The sequence below is a fragment of the Phycodurus eques genome, chromosome 1 (assembly GCF_024500275.1).
Source record: "Phycodurus eques isolate BA_2022a chromosome 1, UOR_Pequ_1.1, whole genome shotgun sequence".
In the NCBI taxonomy this organism is placed as follows: domain Eukaryota; kingdom Metazoa; phylum Chordata; class Actinopteri; order Syngnathiformes; family Syngnathidae; genus Phycodurus; species Phycodurus eques.
In genome coordinates this window covers 19,138,395-19,160,858 of record NC_084525.1, presented here as the reverse complement: position 1 = coordinate 19,160,858, position 22,464 = coordinate 19,138,395, and the positions used below count along the sequence as shown (strand labels likewise).

The window sequence follows — 22,464 nt, the reverse complement described above, 5'->3', positions numbered from 1 at the left end:
TTTGGTTTTGAGAGGGAACTTTCCGACTGTACAGGGGTCGGCATCGAGTTCAATGGCACAACAGCGCTCTCTGTTGGTTGATGCTCAGAATATACACTTACAACTGTCAATGAAGTACACACTAAACGGACACTCCATTAGGTACACTCGCACAATCTAATGAGATCCAGGACACAAAGTTCTATCCCACCAAGTAAGAGCCCAATGCTTATGATACTGTATGTTTGGTATGTCACAGTTCTGAGGTTAGGGGTTCAAACCTCGGCGTGGATGGTTGTTTGTCTCTATGTGCCCTACGATTGGCTGGCGAACAGTCCAGGTTACATCCCGCCTTTTGTCTTAAATCAGCTGGGATAGGATCCAGCTCACCGACCACCAGAGTGAGCATAAGCAGTATAGAAAACGGATGGATGGAAGCTCAGCAACACTTCCCATTGATTTTTGTCTACATAGACAACTTCATTAAATTCACTTCCCCAAGCTAATGGATATCAAATATTGTTATGACTGTCGAGAGTTAAACAATGTTCTGCTAATTGTGGTTGTGGCTTGCAGAAGTGTACAACTGGACTGCATCATATTGAGTGTGGTTTTCAATATTTTGTTTCTGACATGCATCTAAATAAATTGCTTAAAATTTTCAGAAAAAACTCAATAAAATGCAACTACAACCATTTCCAGAATTTTGAGCTTATGCCATTGTCACTGACTACACATACTGTACTTTTGAAATGTTTAGTTTAAAAAAAATGGTATCACATATGCTATACACTCAAAGTTATGTTCAAATCCAAAATACAGTATGGACATACAACTCTGCTTGTGCGGGTCAACTGAAGTTAAAATGACAACATAAACGATAACAAAAAATGTTGGTACAGGCACCAGAAACTCCACGTTGAGATTTTAATACCACAAGGAACCTGTGACATAGCTTAAGATGACATGTGGCTGACAGATGATAAAGTAATACACTACTCTGTTTTACATGACACTCTCAAAGACATTATTGAAGAATTTGTCCATAAAATTGTAGTTTGCAGTAGTGGGCAACAGCATGATACATACAGTAATGGTAGATTTGAGCTAATCAATATCTACTGGGTTAGCACACCTGCCTCACAGTTCTGAGGACCGGGGTTCGACTGTGTGGCGTTCGCATCTTCTCCCCATGCCTGCGTGGGTTTTCTCCGGGTACTCCGGTTTCTTCCCACATCCCAAAAACATGCATGGTAGGTTAATTGAAGACTCTAAATTGCCCGTAGGTGTGAATATGAGTGCAAATGGTTGTTTGTTTATATGTGCCCTTGCAATTGGCTGGCGACCAGTTCGGGGTATAGCCCGCCTCTAGCCCGAAGATAGGTGGGATAGGCTCAAGCACGCCCTCGACCCTAGTGAGGATAAGCGGTACAGAAAATGCATGTATGGAATATCTACTTTATACTGTAAAAGGGAAGGACTGGTGTACTGGCCTGTCATTAGATTATGTTTTGGGTTTATTTTATACAAGCACAGTACAATGTCAAAAATCAACAGTATGTTTGATCAATGGATGGATGAATTAATGTTCTGCTCCGCCCCACACATCAAGCTCTCCACATTTTAACATCATGAGACCAAGACAACAACGGATGTTTTCAGAGGGAAGTGGCCTCTGAGCTTAAGAGTGTCACAGAGCATCCCCAGCAGAGAGACTCGGAGAGTCACAGAAAGGCATAAAAGCGGACGTCTTTGGAAGATGCAACAAAATAAATTTACTTGTGAATTTTTCAGTTCAGTTCCTTGTTAGAGAACAGCACGGTGTGCAAAAAGTTCTGAAAAACTGAAGAGTTGGACATGTGCATTCAAAGTTTAGAGACAGTCAAATGAAGTTCACTTGTGAAAGTGAAATTTCCCACGAAAGCCTAATATCACTAGCTTTTTGTGAGTAATCAAGTATGTATCCTTTGATTCATTGGCAACGAGTCTAGTGTGCAGTGTTTCGCCCAAAGTCAGTTGGGATAGCCATCAGCTCCCTGCATCTCTGAATATGATAAGCAGTATATAAATTGGATGGCTAGATGAATTTCATTGATTGTCCCTGCTAAAGTATTGCAGCAATGCAGTTCTAACATCAGGCCCTTCTTTGGTACAATCCTTGGGTGAAGGGAGACCAGGTGGTGGAATGTTCACATGAATTTCAGACTGCGCATCCTGTAACTCGTCACCATGTTCCTCACAAATGTTATGCAGCACACAGCAGACTAGAGCCATCTTCCTGGCAAGCTCTACTTTGCCGTCCAGTTTCTTCGTGAGGCATCTCCATCGCCCGCTCAATCTCCCAAAGGCTGCCTTTAAAACAGACCGTGCACAGTTCAGTTGTGAGTTGTAGGCAACTTGCTCCGGAGTCAAGTGTTCCGTGTCACAGAAGGGCGCCATGAGCCAGTTCTCCGCAGGGTAAACTGGGCCACCAATGAGGTAATGGCCAACATCACAGCCAGAGATGTTGACTTTGTTTTGACCAAACAACCGCCCATTACTTAGGAGCTCCCACAATGGTGATTGCTGTAGCACTGTGGAATCACAGACACTACCTGGAGAGTCAACGCATATGTCCCAAAAGTGTCCTTTTCCATCCACAACGGCCTGTAGAACGACAGAGTGGCCACCCTCCTTGTTGCTGTAGTGATGGGAGTGCTCATTTGGAGTCGCTATTAGAACGTGGCAAGCACCGATTACACCCACACACTGGGGTGCTCCCCAGGTCCTATGAAACAAGGTGGCCATCTCCACCAATTTGTCAGCATCAGGGCATCTGATGTGGATGGGAAGCAGAAGCTTAATGACAGCATTGCAAAAGTCCCACAAACACATGCACACGGTACTCAGGCCCACACCAAAGAGACGGCTAATGGTGTTGTAGCCACCACCGTTGGAGAGCTTCCAAATTGCAATCGCGACCCTTTTTTCAAAAGGAATAGACAGACGGAAGTTTGTGTCCCTCCTCCCCATAGCACGGCTCACCCGACTGCAGATGTACTCAAAGGACTTCCTGGACAAATGGAAATTCTGCTGGAACTGCGAAGGGCTGAAATGCGGAACAACATGGTCCCACCAGTGCCGAGAACGCGGACGCACCCACACGGAAGGTGTCGCTCTCCTTGACATGAGCCATAACAGCACCTGATGATTTAAACAAACAAACACAGTATTAGTCCAATAGTGGTGTCATTCCAGAACTGGAGGACATTTTCTGTCTGCCGGCACGGCCACGCCCAAGAAATTGCAAATAATCCATGGACAAAATACAGAAACATGCAGTTGTCGTCTTGTTGTGTAAATTACAGTTTTCCCAAGGCAACTTTAACAGTAGCTGAAGTAAAAGCTGTTTCCTACATATTACTTCAAATACCAAATTCCACAAACTAAACTGTATTTTTTCTCCTGTCCCTACCTCTCGATGACCAACTTGCATATCAAATGCAAAAACAGATCAAATAAATGGACTGTTCTTGTTCGTGGAAGATGTTTCACCTTTAATCCAAAAGACATCTTCAGTTAGAAATGTTTAGGTGTGCAGTCCCTCTATTTATGCCTCAGTGGGTGTGTTCCCTGGGGCTGGTCAACAATAGCAATAATTTTGAGGGTGCATCGGAGTTCGCCCAACAAATCCAGATGTGTTTTGTGGGGGGTGCTCCGGGAGTATGTGGTACCCCCCCCGGAGGGCCAGATGAGGAGGCTCGGGCATCTGGTTAGTATGCCCCCCAGACGCCTCCCTGGTGAGGTGTTTTGGGCACGTCCCAGGACACGCTGGAGAGACTATATCTCCCGGCTGGCCTGGGAATGCCCCGGGGTCTCCCTGGAAGAGCTGGACTAAGTGGCTGGTGAGAGGGAAGTCTGGGCTTCCCTGCTTAAGATGCTGATCCCCCCCCCACCCGACCTGAACTTGGATGAGCGGAAGAAAATAAATGGATGTATTCATTCAGCAATAATTTTTAAAATATATTTTTCAAGTGCCTGAGTATCTGTATGAGTTGTGCCAAAACAGATAAAAACAGCTGATAAAATCTGAAAAATAAAATACTGTATTTCATAAAGTGTACTGCTAGTGGTTGAATTATATGGTTTATTACCTACTTTTATTGAAAACTTGACAAAAAAATATCAGACAAAATGTTAATGCATAACTTATCCTCCAAATCTGGAATGAGACAACCACAAATATCAATCAAAAGCACACCTAGAGACCGAAAAAATAGGTCACTTTAGTCACCGTATGATATATAACATTAGTTTGAAAAGTTACCTTCTTTCTGTTACGTAATCTCTGTTGATGTATGTCATGGAGAAGATGAAGAAGTCGATAACGGGTTCCAATGTAGGCTCGCAAAGTCAGTAGCAACATTTTCACACACTCTCTCTCCATTGTGACTGATGTTCTTATTCTTCCAGTTTGAGTTGGCATGACGGTTGGCAACCAGCGTCCGTGTGCATTAGCGCCACCTATTGAACTGAAGTTCATATTTTCTACTTCCTTGTTTCCCGTTCGGAGACGTGGAGCGTGACGCACTGATGTATCGCTAGTCCTGCCCCGGAAAAAAAAAATACTTTTTTTTTTTTTTTTTTTTTTTTTTAATCGGAAAACTGAATTTGTTGCAACAGATAGGCATGGGCATACAGATTGACGTCGCCTTCGGCTCTGAATCATACGCCAATGTGGTAGCCATATTGGATGTGGAAAAGTGGAGCAATCAGCAATATTTCTGCATTAATTTGCTGCTTGGAGATGTGCCAACGCTTTCACAGTTAGTCACATTTTATGGGATTAAGACTGAACATCAACATTTGATTGTATTTGGCCATTATGATATCATTTAACGGAAAGAAATTTCCGGATGTGTGGCTATTAGTATAACCGAAATAAGGAATTACACACTTTCTTTAGTCATTGCTATCAGTTAAACTGATATAAATTACGAAGTCACAATTACGATGAATCTAAATCAGTTAAATCAGGATCTGAATTTAGATATAGTTTTTAAGACACATATTAGATATTTAATATTCATATTTTAATGACTATCATCACAGTAACACTTTACCATACATTGGAGATTGTAAACATTCATGAAAACATTGTAAAAATACATGTTAGTTTGGTGCTGACCTATACGTCCTAAACATAAGAAGTAAATATCTATCCACATCAAATGTGGGGGACCCAACCCGACCAATAAAGGCTCTATTATGTATCCATCCATCCATTTTCAACACCTCTTATCCTGGTTAGGGTCGCGGGACGCTGGAGCCTATCCCAGCTGACTTCGGGCGAAAGGCGGACTACACCCTGAACTGGTCGCCAGTCAGTCGCAGGACACATATAGACACGGACAACCATTCGCACTCACATTCACACCGTCACTGAGTGGGAACTGAATCAACACTGCCTGCACCAAAGTCAGGCGAGTGTACCACTACACTAGCAGGGACGGCTCTGTTATGTATATAATGTATATTTTTGGGACGAACACCGGAATTATTATTTTTTTTTTAGATCCTAGATCCTAATTCCGATTGCTACCGGCCCATATAAGATTTCATGAGGGGGGAAAAAAAAGTTTTAAAGAAAAAGGGGGATGAGCAGCAATGCTTTTCTCAGCAGGTTTTGATCAAAACCCCTCGACACGATGGCATGTAAATGTCAATGTTAACTCAACGAGCACAAGGACCCAGCATCGTGTTCGTGGACGAGCCCAGTCTGTAAATCGTGTTTGTCCCAACAGGAGCACATTCTTGTGTGTGTGCGCGCAAGTATGGAGAAGTCTACACTTTGTGCATTGCTTTTAGCACTCGGTGCATTTGTGCAATTTAACACAGTTTTCACCCAGGATTCTAAAAGCAAATTAACAGGTAATATTTTTCTTATTTTTTTCCCCAGCTGTTTATACTCCGTTAAAAAAAACAACTCTGCCTCAAATTTACACAATCTGGTGTAATTCAGTATTGTTGTGTTTTGACTCAGGGATTCTCCCAAAAGCGGGCCAATGCCCTCGTCTACTTAAAGTGGTGCCATCACATAAAGGGTGTGCGTGTGATGAAGACTGTCCCGAGGACCACAAGTGTTGCGTCTTTGACTGTGGAGCTGTCTGTGTCCCTCCTTCTTTCAGTATGAGCCACATTATTTTTCCTTTTGGAAGTCAATCACTCCTTTCCACCTTAAAATCTGCCTTTCTTGTAATGTTCTAATGACTTTCAGCTAAAGCGGGAGTGTGTCCTCGTAGAAACTGGGGCTTTGGGGTGTGCGCTGAGTTTTGCTCTGACGACAGTGACTGTCCCAATGAGGACAAATGCTGTCACAACGGATGTGGACATGAGTGCATTGCACCTTACAAAGGTAAGATTAAGTGGGACCGTTTTGCGTATTAATCTCTTTGATTCTTTTTTGTTGTTGTTGTTGCTCTGTAACCCTGTATGCTGTTGTTTTCGTGTGGCGTGGTGTCTCAGTGAAGCCAGGCCGCTGCGCGTTGCCCCAAGGAACTCCCATGTGCGCAGAGTACTGCTACCATGACGGCCAATGTCCAGGGGAGCAGAAATGCTGCAGGACAACCTGTGGTCACGCCTGCAGTGAGCCATGCTGAGTGGACAACAATCAACTTCAGTGCAGCAACAGATGGAGCAAGGAGGAAATGCATTTTCTTTTTTTCTTTTTTTTCTTAAAAATATATTGAGGTCGGTCCTCCAATAACCATCTGCCTCTATAACGGTGGCCACGTAATAAGGGTATTTTAGATTTGTAACATTTTTTACATTGCGCACGCAGCATTTCCAGTGTGATATTTGTAAAATATTGAATCCATGTTAGAAATTAGAAATGTGTTGCATGTTGCATCACTAAGAATTCATTAGCATATGATTATACATGTGTCTATGAAGTCTGCTCTTTAAACAGCTTTAGACACAAGAGTCCTCTGTGTTTGTATGGCCCACTGGAGAGTCTTTTCTCAGCTTAAATAAAATTGTCATCTGGTCCCTTTAAATGTATTTCGTTCACCTGTCATGCAGGAAGAAAAAAGTAAAATGTTTTTGGTACTGTATGGCTGGATGAAAAATAACTTAATTGTGTGGTTATCTGACTATTCATTCAACTGAAGAGTGGGGAAACAACACATTCCAGCAGTTTGGAAATCAGTCAATGCAGTCTTTAATTTAATGTAATAGTAAGATCAATTAGAGAAAATGATGAAAGCAGTTAAAATGCAATAATGTTTTGGTTAAACTATTTTATACAGCCACCTGCGACTTAATTAGCTACATCTACACAATATTTAAATATACAAATTCAATGTTTTTATGTGCAATAATGCTCACGTTTGACTGACACTGAAAGATGTAGTAATTGAATATAATTAAGAATAGTGAATGTAAAAAAACAATGTGGTTGCATCAGGGGTAAAAACTGCCAAACACATCATGCAAGTGACACTGTATGGCGACCCCGTATTGGATAAGCCCAAAGTCCCAACAAACACTGAGTGAAGTGATACATTTGTCATGTATGCTTTGAAAAAGGTACAGCTAAAGCCCTGAGAAGATGCCATTTCCTGTTAAGCTCGCACCCTGCGAACGGGCGCTCGGTCAGTACCTACCATGTAGCACGACTGGCCAAATAAAAGTATCAAATATCATCACCATGAGTGCAAAAAAATAAGTAAGAACTTGGTTAGTATAGAGCCCCAGTTGTCGATCATAATTAAGGCCTTGATTTTCAAGAATGCATATACAACAACAATGCAAAGAAAACGTGATCAAAATGCTGTGGTGGGAGTTTTGTGTTGTTGGGGGATTTTTCTATGAAGGAACATTGGTCGGTTGTAACTGCAAATAAAGCATGAACCTTTTGCTGCAGCAAACTAGTGTTGTGATAAAGTATTGGCCCTCTTCTTAAGTTATTTTATTTTTGTTTAGTTTCCCTGCTTTAATGTTTAAGATTATCAAACAAATGCAACTAGACAAACATAACCCAAGTGAACTTAAAATGCTGTTTTTAAATGGTGGTATTTATTGAGGGACAATTCAAAGTTACCTGGACCTGTGTGAAAAGTTGAATCATGAATTAATTGTGGCAAATTACAATTTTTGGTTAATTTTCACTGATCATATCTACGCCTGATTACCTCCAGACCTGTTAAATCAAGAAATCTCTTAGAACAGAATCGGTCTGACAAAAGATCTTTAAAAAATAAAATAAAAATAATAATAATAATAATAATAATAATAATCTGAAAAAAAAAAAAAAAAAAGACACAATCCAAAGAAATTCCAAAACAGTTGAGAAAATAAAATATTGACCTGGAAAGGGTTACAAAAGCCATTTCGAAAGCTTTAGTTTTCCAGCGAACCATAGATAGTGCCATTATCCTCACATGGAGAAAACATGGAAAAGTGGTGAACCTTCCCAGGAGTGGCCAGGCTATAACGATTACCTCAAGAGAACAGCAATGACTCATCCAGGAAGCCACGAAGGAACTCAGGACAACTTCTAAAAACTGCAGGGCTCCCTTGCCTCAGTTAAGCTCAGGGTTCATGACACAACAATAAGGAAGAGACTGGGCAAAAATGGCATCCATTGTACAGTTCCGGCGAAAACCACTGTGGACCAAAAAGATTTGTCTTACTATTGAAATGCTCATTGAGTCCAGTAGTGCAGTGATTTCCTACCACTGTGCCGTGAGATCTTAAGTTGTGCCACAGGAAATTATTCAACTTCCACTTAATTGGTCCAAAATATATTTCCTTTTAAATAATTTAGCTTTGTTTATGCATCTATGTGACATATTGACTGTAGTCATGGGCAGAACAATTAAAATGCTTGTCCACTATTTGGAAAAAGGTGCAATTAACCTGTGAATCCACCTGTTGCCATTTGTAAAACAAGAATATGTTTGTGTTCAAACAGGCCTAGATTTTACACTGAATCAGTCAGAAAATTTGTGAGTAAACCGAGACAAGATCATTATTATTTCAGTGAATATATATTTTTGTGACATTCTTTGGTGGAGATTTTTTATGTGTAAAATGTGAGCCTTGGCTAAATAAAGGTTGGGAAACATTGGACTTCTGGGTATGTTTGCAGAAACGCAAGTGTAAACAAGACCTGAAAGATAGTCTGTTGTGAGCATGGTTTAGCAGTCCTGAGCTCAAGCATTCTGCTCACCTGCTTCTTTATGCCTGACAACTACAAAGATGCTGTCTTCCATTCATTTTCAGTTCAGAGTGTTTGCATGTCCTTAGGCGACCAAACATGATCCTGGAAACAAGTATTTGAAATAAATAAAAGAAAATCTCAGTTCTCCCCTAAATGAGGCATATCTACGAGTGGTTTTAACTTAAGTAACCGTGTGGAAGGAGCTTCCCATCATGTCTCAGAGAGGCGGCACACCCCGCATTTTCCGGATTACGTTGGCGATCCGTTTGGCCAGTCCCGGGCTGGGCTCGTCTATCTGGAAATTGCGTGTGAGCAGGTTGAACAGGGATCCATAGCCCACAGCGACTACAGTGCATGTCAGGCAGATGACATTGTAAGGCATGCTGAAGTCCGGGGTGGGCAAGTTGACCAGTAGAGGTTCTGTATATATGCGCACAAAGAAGCTGGATTCTTCTTTGCTGGGGAAGCTGGAAGCAGACAGCAAGACAAACGACACTGGAATTATACAAGAACCTTCTGACCTTGTAGAGTTAGAAAACCCACAAAATACTTACAAACTGTTGAAAAGGGGGTGTTCTTGTGTGGCATTTGTATCCATGGCAACAATGCTTGGTACAAGGGAACTGACAACAGAGGACCTAAACATTAAGGAAAGAAATTAGTCAGATTTTAGAAATACATCCCAACACTGTCCTTGGGTAAGAGTTGAAATCTGAATTAGTGTTTGTTTAGCCACTTGTGATTAATTAAAAAAACAAAAAGAAACAAACCCGACATAGAAGCCGTGATTGGGGTCAGGGGTGTACTCGGTCCACTTGAGCAGAGCTCTCTCAAACTGCACAGTGACCTCAGTGACAGAGTTGGGAGGAAGCTGCACCAGCATCTCCAGCATGTGCGACTTCACGCGGTCCTTGGACGGCTCATAGTGGATATAACCTGGAGTAGGAGCGGAGGAAGCACAGCAGTTAAGTAGGGCAGTAACTAACAATTTTTTGAATAAGATTCTGTCGATTTTTTTCACCTCCGATTAATTGATGAATCGGATTTTTAAAAAGATTAATTTCCATCCCTTTATTCAAAAACAGGAAATTATTTTGTGCTGTGCACGGCCGCTGTAGGGGCCAGCAAGTAAATTGCTTGAGTTGAACAAAAGTCCTTTGAATAGCAAATATAGTCAACTTGAATTCATGAAATCCTATTTCTATAATGGCACTTTAAATGGGCACATATCTATGTACAATACAAAGTAGCCTGAAAAAACATATTTTGTTCGAATTTTGTTCTTTATGCTCATGTATATGTCTATCAACATAAAATTTAATTGAATTGTTTCAAATGTGTATTTGATTAAAAAGAGATTATGAACAAAGCATCTGTATAATTGTTTGTTTTAATAAGAGTCCCTACTCTATTAAATATATCACTGTATAAATACATCTTACTCATTTTAGGTGCATTTCGAGGGGTCTTGCATGTGTGAAAATGAACTTGGATGTTGACGTTTACAATTTATAATGTTAAGTACAGAAGGTGGCGGGTGTTATCTTTTATTTTATTTATTTATTTATTTTTTAAATTAAAACTTGTTGCAGTGTTCCTGGAATGTGTATCTGAGATTATTCTGTTGGTTTACATTACTTTCAGTTGTTGGAACATTGTGATAACACTGACAATCGTGAAACGTTTGCCCATGATACTCGTTTGTATCGTTTCATCTCGAGTCATAACCATTCAATTGTTGACAAAAGTATTGGAGAGATCATAAACATGGAGATTACTTTCTGGAATAAACTTTTAATTTATTATAAAATATTTATTGTGTAAATGTTTTAACCTGCTTAAGACATCTTAAATCTGAGTGAGTGAGGAGACATGACTTTGTTGCTCTTTACTCACTGGGACTGTTTGTCTTCCCTTTGCTGGTGACGGTGAGGGTGTGGATGTAGAGGCGAAGGTACCATGGTACCAAGTCCAGCACCAGCACAGGGAACGACCTGTAGGGGTGGTTGTTGTACATCAGTGTGTGGATCTCTCCAGTCTGCAGCCCGTAACCCGCCACATAGCGCTCTGCGTGGAGCAAAGGGCGCCGCATGTGACCTGTAGGAGGACACAAAAAGAAGACAAGGTGTTTGACAGTCTGATAAGTGAGGAAACTTACAACAAAAGTAAACTAAACAGAAAAGGTTAGTGTCTTTCCGTCTGTATCCAGCCATTTTGTTTGACTCACCATCATTAGATTTCCAGCGAATCAGAAGGTTGAACGAGAGCATCGTGCCAAAGGTGGTTTGCTGTGTTAGGTCGTAGACAGAAAAGGTCCGTCTGTCCCCGAGCGCCACTGCCGGGCTGAGCAGAGGAGTAGCAGGGCTCAGCTCAAACTGCTCCCCCTGTAAAATTACTCTGGAATGTTAACAGAAATTACTTTAGTGTGATGATTTTTTTTTTTTTTGTCTCAAATCAAACCTCATCGCTGTCCGAAACGTCAACGTAGATTTTACTGGAGGAAGCCAACGGACATGCGTCTGTCAGGGTGCGGGAGAACATCTTGAAGAGAGACCACTCTGGAAGGGAACATGTGTACCCGAATGTAAATTAATCCCTTCAGTGGCCGACAAACCTCAAATGACTAGCTAGGATTCCTGCCTCGTTTGCCTTGTCCGGAAGTGTGAAGGTCAAAGACGACGTTCAGAGTCTGTCTCAGCTCCCACAAGGTGCTTGTGCAGTGTGTGTCCTGACACATGGGTCGGATATGCACTGCCTGGGAATGAAAACTGCTGTGGAAGAGTTTCTCTGACTTTAACAGAACAGCGAGGCCGGCCTGTGGGAGCAAAATTTCAACATCAGGAAGCAGCGAGTTTGCTAATGTTGGTTAGAAACACTGAATTCCCAAGACAATGCAAAACAAATGATGGTGACAGATGTGTGGTAGAATATACAGTCCCCTCCAAAAGTAGTGGAACGGCAAGGTCAATTCCTTTGTTTCTGTTGTATACTGAAAACATTTGGGTTTCACATCTAAAGATAATATGAGACAAAAGTTCAGAATTCCAGCTTTTATTTCATGTTATTTACATCTAGATGTGTTAAACAACTCAGGATAGAGCACCTTTTGTTTGAAGCCACCACTTTTCAAGTGAGCAAAAGTATTGGAACATGTGACTGATGGGGTTTTCTAGTTGCTCAGGTGTTGCCTTTTAGACTGATTGCTTAAACATTAGCTAGTGCTTGTTTTTAGCTAGATGTAAAAAACGTGTAATAAAAGCTGGAATTCTGAACTTTTGTCTCACATTAATCTTTTGATCTGAAACCCAAATGTCTTCAGTATACAACAAAAACAAAGGAATTGACCTTGCCGTTCCAATACTTTTGGAGGGGACTGGAGCAAGACTCACCTTGGAGCCACATGGCAAGAGTTTCTTCCAGGGTGTCAAATTTTCAGTGCAAACAATCTCACGTGGAAGGGTGGCGTAGCGGAGGAAGCGGTGGTCTGTCACTTTGAGGGAGACACGTAAAGCAAAATTAGCATCAAGCCAAGCCACACTCAATCGGTTCATTTTAGTTACTTTAGGCCAGAACAGTTCAAATGGTAAACTTTGATATACAGTAGCTTGGGCTCCCTCCAAAAGGCATGTCGGCTGTATGGCAACAGCTGCATTAGCAGCACCGTAAATAGCATGCAGTCATCCTGAACAAAAAGTGTAACCCAACTGTGCATTCAACCAAAAAGAGAAATGAGACTTCGGAAACAGACAGTGCTGCCTGCTGACATTCATTCGCATTTCAAATGGCACAGTGTCAAGAGCTCACTGAAAGTGAACACAAGTCCAAATAAAAGCACTTCATGACGCTTGATGGTTTCAAAGATAAATAAGTGGTGGTGGTCTAATAAATGTGTTATTTATATGCCATATGTAACACATCAGTCATCTTCTGGAAGAACACTGTAAAACACAAATGAGTACACCTTCTTTACAAGTAAGATTTGTATAATACATTTATCAGTGAACACAAGAAGATCTTTCACATCACTGCAAACGCCACACCGATCTACCTGTCGATCTCACGCGCCATTCTTCCCTCACTCATGAACAAGATCACGAGATACTTGAACTCCTCCACTTGGGGCACACGACTCAGAGAGGGCACTCCACCCTTTTCCGACTGAAGACCATGCCCTCAGATTAGGAGGTGCTGATTTTCATCGCAACTGCTTCACATTTTTTTTTTTTTTTAACCGTCCCAGCGAGAGTAGGAGATCATGGCTTGATGAAGCCATCAGAACCTCATCATCTGCCAAAAGCAGCGATGTGACACTATTTTTGTCCATAAAGGTAATGAACAGAATCGGTGACAAAGGGAAGCCTTGGCGGAGTCACACTGGAAATAAATCAGACTTACTGCTGGCAATGCGGACCAATTTCTGACACCGCGAGTACAGGGACCGAACAACCCATATCTCCCGGAGCACCCCCCACAAGACACCAAGGGACGTGATCGAACACCTTCTCCAAGTCCACAAAACACATGCAGACTGGTTGGGCGAACTCCCATGCACCCTCGAGGACCCTGCTGAAGGTGTGGAGCTGGGTCCACTGTTTCACCGTCAGGGCGGAAAACACACTGCTCCTCCTGAATCGAAGAATTGACTTCCTGACGGACCCTCCTCACCAGAAAACCTGAAGAGACATGACCAAGGAGGTTGAGGAGTGTGAACCCCCTATAATTGGAATACACCCTCCGGTCCCCAGTCTTAAAAAGGGGGAACACCACCCCCATCTGCCAATCGAGCAGCACAGTCCATGCGATGTTGCAGAGGTGTGTCAACCAGGAAAGACACACAACATCCAAACCCTTTAGGAACTCAGGGCAGATCTCATTCACCCCTGGGGCTCCGCCACTGAGGAGCCTTTTAACCACCTCGGTGACCTCAATCCCAGAGATAAAAATCCCCACCTCAAAGTCCCCAGACTCTGCTTCCTTATGCGAAGGCATGACGGTGGAATTGAGGAGGTCTTTGAAGTACTTGGCCCACCGACTCACAACGTGCCGAGCTGAGGTCAGCAGCACACCATCCTCACTATACACAGTGTTGACGGTCCACTGCTTACCCCTTCTGAGACACCGGATGATGGACCAGAATTTCCTTGAAGCCGCACGAAAGTCGTTTTTGATGGCCTCACCGAACTCCTCCCACACTAGTTTTTGCCTCAACGACCACCAAAGCTGAGTTCCCCATGGCCAGCCAATACCCATCAGCTGCCTCCGGAATCCCACAGGTCAAAAAGGCCCAAAAAGGATTCCTTCAGCATCCATTACCGCTGATATCCATCAAACGGGTTTGGGGATTGCTGCCACAACACGCACAGAGAACTTTACAGCCACAGCTATGTTCAGCCGCATCAACAATGGAGGCATGGAACATGGTCCACTCAGATTCAATGTCCTCTGCCTCCCCCGGGACGTAGGCGAAGTTCTGTTGGAGGTGGGAGTTGAAACTCCTTCTGACAGGGGACTCTGCCAGACATTCCCAACACAATATGGTTTGGGTCTGCTAGATCGGACTGGCATCTATCCCCACCAGCGTAACCAACTCACTACCAGATGATCAGTTGACAGCTCAGCCCCTTTCTTCACTCAAGTGTACGAGACATGCGGGCGCAGGTCCGGTGACAACCACAAAATCGATCATCAAACTGCAGCCTAGACTGTCCTGGTGCCAAGTGAACATGTGGACACCCTTATGTCTGAATATGAGCACAGAAGTCAAATAACAGAACATCACTCAGGTTCTGGTGGGGGGTGTTCCTCCCAATCACGTCCCTCCAGGTCTCACTGTCATTGCCCACGTGTATGTTGAAGTCATCCAGCAGAACAAGGGAGCGCTCTCCAGCAACCCCTCCAAGGTCTCCGAAAAGGGTGCATATGCTGAACTGCTGTTTGGTACAAAGGCACAAACGACAGTCAGGACCTATCCCCCACCATAGGTGGAGGGCGGCTACGCTCTCATCCACTGGGGTAAACCCCAAAGTACAGGGTCAGGGCGCAATAAGTATGTATGTCCACACCTGCTCGGCACCTCTCACTGTGGCCAACTCCAGAATAAAAAACAGTCCTCTCAGGAGTACGGGTACTGGTGCCCAAGCTGTGTGTGGAAGTGAGCCCAACTTTATCTAGTCTGAACTTCTCAACCTTCCACAACAGCCCTGGGTCTTTCTCTGCCAGATAGGGGCGTGGAATGTCACCTAGATCCAGCTTCTGTAGAACGAGATAGCACAGCAAAGGTCTACCACCCAACTCACTACGCACCCAACCCCCTTGGCCACTCCCACAGGTGGTGAGCTCATGGGAAGGGGGACCACCAGACGGTCCAGGAGTATCAACCTCCCAAACTGAGAACAATAACTGCAGAAAGACATCTAAAGATCAGCATGAAACAAAAGGACTGAGGCGATTTATAGAGTGGCTGCAGAAGTATCTGGGAATTTTTGGGGAAAACATTTTTTGTCTCCTCTACTGTAAGCCCTGTGTGGAGAACACACACATTAGTGACCCCAGTAGTGCACTGGTTGTGGTAAAGTCCTCCTACAGGACCCAGGGAGCTGATGCCCATTGGAGGTCCTTGCAACATAATGAAATCAATGAAAGCGTAAACATTTGCCAATCGACACATTTAATAACTGATACCTGACATTTTAGAACTTCTCCACTGTTAACTTTTCATTGTGGTACTATGGACAATTTGCATACTGTTTATTTACAAAAATGTTATGTGGTTCATTGAGAAAATCTGTCATGTCAAGAATAATGATGGCGGTGAAAGTTTATTGTTATTCCACATTATCAATTATCCATGTGATCACTTATAACAATCAATTATCTATCTGATCACTTATGTCATGATACATTAAAACAACAACATGCAAAACAACTACAGAGAAGTAATACTTTCTTAAAGGCTTAAACAACACAGCATAAAGGCGCTAAATAATAATTAATTATTGAAACAACCGATTATCATGAATATAAGCGGCCACTACCGGTTCTGACAGGGCCACCACAACTTGGCTCGTGGTAGGAACCATGAACCACTCAAAAAGGCTTCACGTCGGACCCTGCCTATGATTAAGAATTGTTCACTTGCATAAAGCTGGAAAAGTTTACAAAAGCCTCTCCAAAAGTCTTATTTTTTATCAGTCCACAGATAAATTATCCATAAAATGTAGAAAGTTCACCACTGTTGCTTCTATTCCAAAGAGTGGCTGTCCTGTGACTGCAAGAGGACAGCGCAGAATGCTCAATGAGGTAAAAAAAAACAACCCTACAGTCACATGCCAACATCTCTGTTGACAAATCAACCATATGTAAAACAAACAAGAATGGGGTTCATGGGAGAACCCAAAGGGGGAAAGCCATTGCTGTCTAAAAAAAAGAAGAAAAAAAATACATTGCTGCTGTTTGAAGTTTGCTAAAAAGCCCTTTGACGCTCCACAGCAATACTGTCAAAATATTCTGTGGACAGATTAAACCAAAGTTGAATTGTTTTGGAGGACGACACAACACCATGTGTGGCGGAAAAATGCTACAGTACACCAACATCAAAACCTCAAACCAACTGTGAAGCATGGTGGAGGGAGCATGATGGTATGGGTTTGCTTCACTACCTCAGGGCCTGGATAGCTTGCCGTATCAATGGAGAAATAAATTCACAAGTTTATCAAGATATTTTGCAGAAGAACATTAGTCCATCTCTGCAACAGTTGACACTCAACGAAGGGTGGGTGTTGCAAGAGGACAATGATTCAAAACACAGAAGCAAATCAACAACAGAATCGCTTCAGAAGAAGAAAATACATGTTCTGGAGTGGCCCAGTCCTGACCTCAACCCGATTGAGATCATGTGGCATGACCTCAAGAGAGCTATTCACGCCAGACATTACAGGAATATTGCTGAACTGCAACAGTTATATTAAGAGAAATGGTAGAAATTTCACCCCGATCGCACATCTGATCTGCATCTACTGGTTGAGGTTATTGCTGCCTTCTTCCTCCATGTCCTATGTACGTTATGCTCGATAAAAGTAAAAATATAAAAACATATAATTGTTTGTGTGGTATTAGTTTAGGCAGATTGTTTTTTTTGTGCAATTTAGATCGTCAGACTACTTTTTATTTCTTATGCAGAAATTTAAGAAATTTCAAAAGGGTTCAAATACTTTTTTTTCCGATTGTATACAAATGTATACAAAATGCAAACAGAGCGTGCTGAACAGTGTCAAACGGTACCGTTGCCTATACCCAGCGGCTTGAAGGAGGCGCTGGGCTGAATGCTGTTGGTGGAGTCAATGAAGTTCAACGAGGCGCAGAATATCCCAGACAAAACATTTGTCAGCTCACTCCATGTGCCATCCACACTAAAATACAGAAAATAACAGCTTCACTGTAATATGCTTTTGGATTAATAATAAACATTTATAACATTTAAAAAAAATAAATTAAAAAAACAAAACAAAAAACATAACCTTAACTTAAAAAAAACATGTTTCCACTAGTAATCACAATGGGGTGATGTCATGGCATCATTCTCAAGAAATACTCACTCCGTTACGGAGTCCTGGAACCAGACCCAAATCTCAGCTCCAGGGGGAGACGGCAGATAAGGCTGCCCCCACTGCATGGTCCTCCAGTATCCCTGTGTAAAGGAGATGTGCAGCTCTCGCACAGAGAATTTAGAGATAACCTGTCCCAGAGACTTGGGAAACAGCCGGTAGTGGGACACTGCAGAGAAAAAGCAAAAAGAAATGGGGTGTGTGTTGAACAAAAATATGAAGAAATGGACAGTAGTTCATATTAGTACTTTTAAGTTTATACCATGGGCCATAGCCAGTCACAAAGACTAAAGCCACCCTATGGATGCATGTATGACAACACTTCTTTCAAGTCTACATTTTCCGTACTTTTCTGGTTGTAGTGTCCCAAGTTTTAAATGCAGTGTTAAATAAGATAGGCACATATCTGTTCCAATTGCTATGAGTGAGTTACATATAATAAAACATGACATTTATGCAGTTGCTAGCTTTCCCCAAATTACCAGAGAGATTGATTTATTTTCTAATCTTAGTTACATGTTTGCTTTCCACTAACAAAGCGCAAAACCCTGTTAAAATACGGGAAATGAGCCGTCTGTAAAACACCTTGCTATCACTAATCAAGTGGCCAACCTTTACAAATAACTACATTTTCCAAATAATTGGAATTTCAAACATCTGCTTTTACGTTGGAAAAACGATCAAAAGTTGTAACTATTTTCTGACTTTATGGACCAGACCAGTGACTGAATCATAATTATGTTTGTGCATTTTCTGCAATTTGAAGCAAAGGGATATTTAAAAAATCTAATTCATTGATTAAATGAAAAAATAATCAACAAATTAATATATTATTGAAATAATAGTTATTTGCGGCAAGGTGAATTTGATTGCTATATTTAATGACTTTTAAAAAAATACTGACTTTAATTAAGAAACAAACAATATCATGTTCACATTGTTTAGTATAAGGGGGGGGAAAAAAGGGCTCTACGAAAGGCAATCACTAAGTCAATCGTGCTCAACATTAATAAAGACATGCTGGTGCCCAAATAGACGTTGCAAAAGTAGTGATTATACAGGTATGGCCCAAAAAAAAGTAATATTGAGGGAATGTTCATTCATTTCAATCATTTGTTTCAAAAAGTGAAACTTGTATATTAGTTCACCAAACACAAAATGAAATATTTAAAGCCAATTTATTTCAATTTTGATGATGATGGAAGAAAGACCCAAAAAAAATAAACAAATCCATCCATCCATTTACTGAGCCGCTTCTCCTCACTAGGGCCGCGGGCGTGCTGGAGCCTATCCCAGCTATCATCGGGTAGGAGGCGGGATACACCCTGAACTGGTTGCCAGCCAATCGCAGGGCACATATAAACAAAACCATTTGCACTCACATTCACACCTACGGGCAATTTAGAGTTGTCAATAAACCTACCATGCAAGTTTTTGGGATGTGGGAGGAAACCGGAGTGCCTGGAGAAAACCCACGCAGGCACGGGGAGAACATGCAAACTCCACACAGACGGGGCGGGGATTGAACCCCGGACCTCAGAACTGTGAGGCAGACGCTCTAACCAGTCGTCCACCATGACACTTAAACAAATCCAGTATTTCACAAAATTAGAATATCATGACAAAGTTCAACACTGTCGGCTCGCTGTGTCCCAATCTGTGTCAGCTAATTAACGCAACCAACTGCAGTGGTTTGGCTCAGCCTTTAAATGGTCTCAGTCTGGGTTAGTCTGCTTCAGAATCATGGGGAACACTGCTGACTTGACTGTTGTGCAAAAAAAAAAACATCATTGACACCCTCCGTAAGGATAAAAGGTCTCAAAAAGAAATTACAAAAGAAGCTGGATGCGCACAGAGCGCTGTATCAAAGTACATTAACAAAGTACATTAACAGAGTGTTAAGAGGAAGGGGAAAATGTGGCCGGAAAAGGTGCACAAGTGACGGGAAAGACCGCAGTCTTGAGATGATTGTCAAGCAACGGCAATTCAGAAATCTGTGGGAGCTTCATACGGAGTGTCACTAAGGCTGGTGTCAGTGCATCAAGAACCACCACATAGAGACGTCTACATGACATGGGCTACAGCTGTAGAATTCCATGAGTCAAGCTATTCCTGAACCAAAAACAATGTCAGAAGCATCTGTACTGGACTAAGGAGAAAAAGTACTGGTCTGTTGCCCAGTGGTTCCAAGTCCTCTTTTCAGATGAAAGTAAATTTTGCATTTCATTTGGAAATGAATGTCCCAGAGTCTGGAGGAAAACTGGAGAAGCACAAAAGTCAAGCTGCTTAAAGTCCAGTATGAAGTTTCCACAATCAGTAATGATTTCAGGACCCATGTCAGTTGCTGGTGTGGGTCCATTGTCATTTCTCAAGTCCACAGTCAACGCAGCTGTCTACCAGGAAATATTTGGAGCACTTCATGCATACCGCTGCCGACGAGCTTTTTGGAGACAATGATTTTATTTTCCAGCAGGATTTGCCACCTGCACACAAAGCCAAAACTACCAATACCTGGTTTAATAGCCATGGAATAACAGTAGTTGATTGGCCAGCAAACTCGCCTGACTTTAACCCCATTGTAAATTTATGAGGTATTGTCAAGAGGAAGATTAGGGAACAGAAACCCCGAAATCCAGACGATGTGAAGGCCAATATTAAAGCAACTTGGACTACAAATTCTTCAGAACTTTAATTTTGACTATCATAGCTATGCAGATGAGAGAGAGTTATATCTATCAGTGCCTCCAGATGACTACAGTTCAACTACAGTGTTGTGTCACTGTCTAAAACAGATAAATATCTGGATGAGACAAAATTTTCTTCAATTAATTTCAATTTCTTCTTCAATTGTTTTTGGCAATAAAGAAGAGAGAATTGCTGTTAGTAAATACCTGGAGTCACTCTCTTTAAAAACCAAAGAGCAAATCCGAAACCTTGGTGTTCTGATATACTTTCAACAGTCATATCAAATCAATTACTAAAACTGCCTTTTACTATCTGAAAAACATATCCAGAGTGAAGGCTTACATGTGTCAAGCAGACCAGGAGAAGCTCATCCATGCTTTTATCTCAAGTAGACTATTGTAATGGTCTTCTGACTGGACTCCTTAAAAAGAGCATTAAACAGCTGCAGCTCATTCAGAATGCTGCAGCTCGGGTTCTGACCGGAACAAGGAGGTCAGAGCATATTACTCCAATTCTAAAGTCTTTACAGTGGGTTCCAGGCAGCTTTAGAATAGATTTTAAAGTTCTGCTACTAGTGTATAAATCACTAAACGGTTTAAGTCCTGAATACATAAATGAAATGCTAATGGAATATAAACCCAGTAGGGTTCGGAGATCGACAGACTCAGGTCAAACAGTGGAGCACAGAGTCCAAAGAAAACATGATGAAGCAGCATTTAGCTATTATGCTGCACACAAATGGAATCAATTGCCAACAGAAGTGACATCAGCCCCAAGTGTGCATATTTTTAAGTCCAGGTTAAAATTCTTTTTTCCCATGCTTTTTAGAGCATTTCCACTTTTAAATTATATTTCTTGCACTGTATGCTGTTTTAATTGTATTTTTATTTTATTGTATTTTTCTCTCTCTTTGTTTTATATGTTTATCTGTTTTTTTTCCCTTTGTTTTTAAATCCTTTCAATCACGTAAAGCACATTGAGTTACCTCGTGTGTGAAACGCGCTACATAAATACATTTGCTTTGCTTACAACAACACCTGAATTGCGCCAAAGGCTGTTCACCTCCATACCGCGCCGCCTTAATGCTGTAATTAATGAAAAGGGAGGCCCAATAAAGTATTGAGTGCATATTACTTTAATACACTTTTCAGAAGGCCAACATTTCTGTGTTTCAGATCCTTTTTTGTTGGTCACATGAACTATTCTAATTTTGTGATCTATTGGATGTTTTTTTTTCTGCCATAATCATCAAAATTGAAATAAATGCTTGAAATATTTCACTGTGTGTGCGGTGAACTAATATAACAAGCAAGTTTCACCTTTTGCAACAAATTATTGAAATAAATGGACTTGCCCTCGATATTCAAATGTTTTGGCACATACCTTTAAGAATCACTGCTAAACCTTTCCTTTCGCTGATGCACTCCTTCCACGGTTATCACTATACTTCAACTCTCTTCCACAATGCTCATCGCTCTGCAGTTCCAGTTCAGTTGATCCCGAGTACTCGAACCTTCAACCGAGCTCAGTTTGAAACGTTTACAGTTGCTTTGTAAATGTAGCTAACTGCTATCTTACCTTTGTTTCCTCCGATGAAATCGGTTTCCCACAGGGTACGGAACTGAAAGCTAGCGTAAATATCCCCCGACTGTAGCGGTCTGATGACCAGTTCCTCCTGAAAATCATCTTTCTGTGGGGGGCCGGTTGAAGGGACGACAGTGACCGGCTCGCGATGTTCTTGCTTGTCGGCAGCATTCCCTTCTCCCACCTCGGACGCTTCCCATGTCCTTTGCTCGGTGGTTTCTTCGACTCCTTGAGCGTTTTTGTGCTCCGGAATATCTTGGCCATTGTCCAGTGAAGAGTCTTGGCTGTGTGCGACGACAAATAACGACAAACTAATAAGAAAAACCATGGCACCGCACCTGTGCTGTGCCATCTTCTTCCTCTCGAAAGCCAGAATAGTGTGATGAATATCGACTTCCGCCTTTACGT

At 41.9% G+C, this 22,464-nt stretch overlaps 3 protein-coding genes across 5 annotated transcripts; 1 reads left to right on the top strand and 2 right to left on the bottom strand.

The window, feature by feature from the left end:
- Positions 1 to 832: 832 nt before the first annotated feature.
- Positions 833 to 4,416, bottom strand: zgc:113227 (uncharacterized protein LOC541506 homolog). 2 transcript variants are annotated; one of them, XM_061685991.1, is made up of 3 exons: positions 4,286 to 4,416; positions 3,004 to 3,162; positions 833 to 2,794 (listed from the first exon to the last, which is right to left on the bottom strand). In XM_061685991.1, the coding sequence occupies exons 1-3, from the start codon at positions 4,321 to 4,323 to the stop codon at positions 2,068 to 2,070; spliced, it is 924 nt and encodes a 307-aa protein (XP_061541975.1). In that variant the 5' UTR covers positions 4,324 to 4,416; the 3' UTR covers positions 833 to 2,067. The 2 variants fall into 2 exon arrangements, with proteins under 2 accessions (XP_061541975.1, XP_061541890.1); XM_061685906.1 differs by having other exon boundaries at positions 833 to 3,162.
- Positions 4,417 to 5,750: 1,334 nt separating this feature from the next.
- wfdc2 (WAP four-disulfide core domain 2) lies at positions 5,751 to 8,628 on the top strand. The gene is made up of 4 exons (XM_061681753.1): positions 5,751 to 5,889; positions 6,002 to 6,145; positions 6,236 to 6,373; positions 6,484 to 8,628. The coding sequence occupies exons 1-4, from the start codon at positions 5,793 to 5,795 to the stop codon at positions 6,615 to 6,617; spliced, it is 513 nt and encodes a 170-aa protein (XP_061537737.1). The 5' UTR covers positions 5,751 to 5,792; the 3' UTR covers positions 6,618 to 8,628.
- Positions 8,629 to 9,141: 513 nt separating this feature from the next.
- On the bottom strand, positions 9,142 to 22,419 carry pigt (phosphatidylinositol glycan anchor biosynthesis, class T). 2 transcript variants are annotated; one of them, XM_061681732.1, is made up of 11 exons: positions 22,051 to 22,419; positions 17,779 to 17,956; positions 17,465 to 17,592; positions 12,574 to 12,674; positions 11,825 to 11,999; positions 11,645 to 11,742; positions 11,412 to 11,568; positions 11,081 to 11,281; positions 9,955 to 10,120; positions 9,739 to 9,822; positions 9,142 to 9,651 (listed from the first exon to the last, which is right to left on the bottom strand). In XM_061681732.1, the coding sequence occupies exons 1-11, from the start codon at positions 22,406 to 22,408 to the stop codon at positions 9,402 to 9,404; spliced, it is 1,896 nt and encodes a 631-aa protein (XP_061537716.1). In that variant the 5' UTR covers positions 22,409 to 22,419; the 3' UTR covers positions 9,142 to 9,401. The 2 variants fall into 2 exon arrangements, with proteins under 2 accessions (XP_061537716.1, XP_061537725.1); XM_061681741.1 differs by having other exon boundaries at positions 17,477 to 17,592.
- Between the last annotated feature and the right edge of the window lie 45 nt (positions 22,420 to 22,464).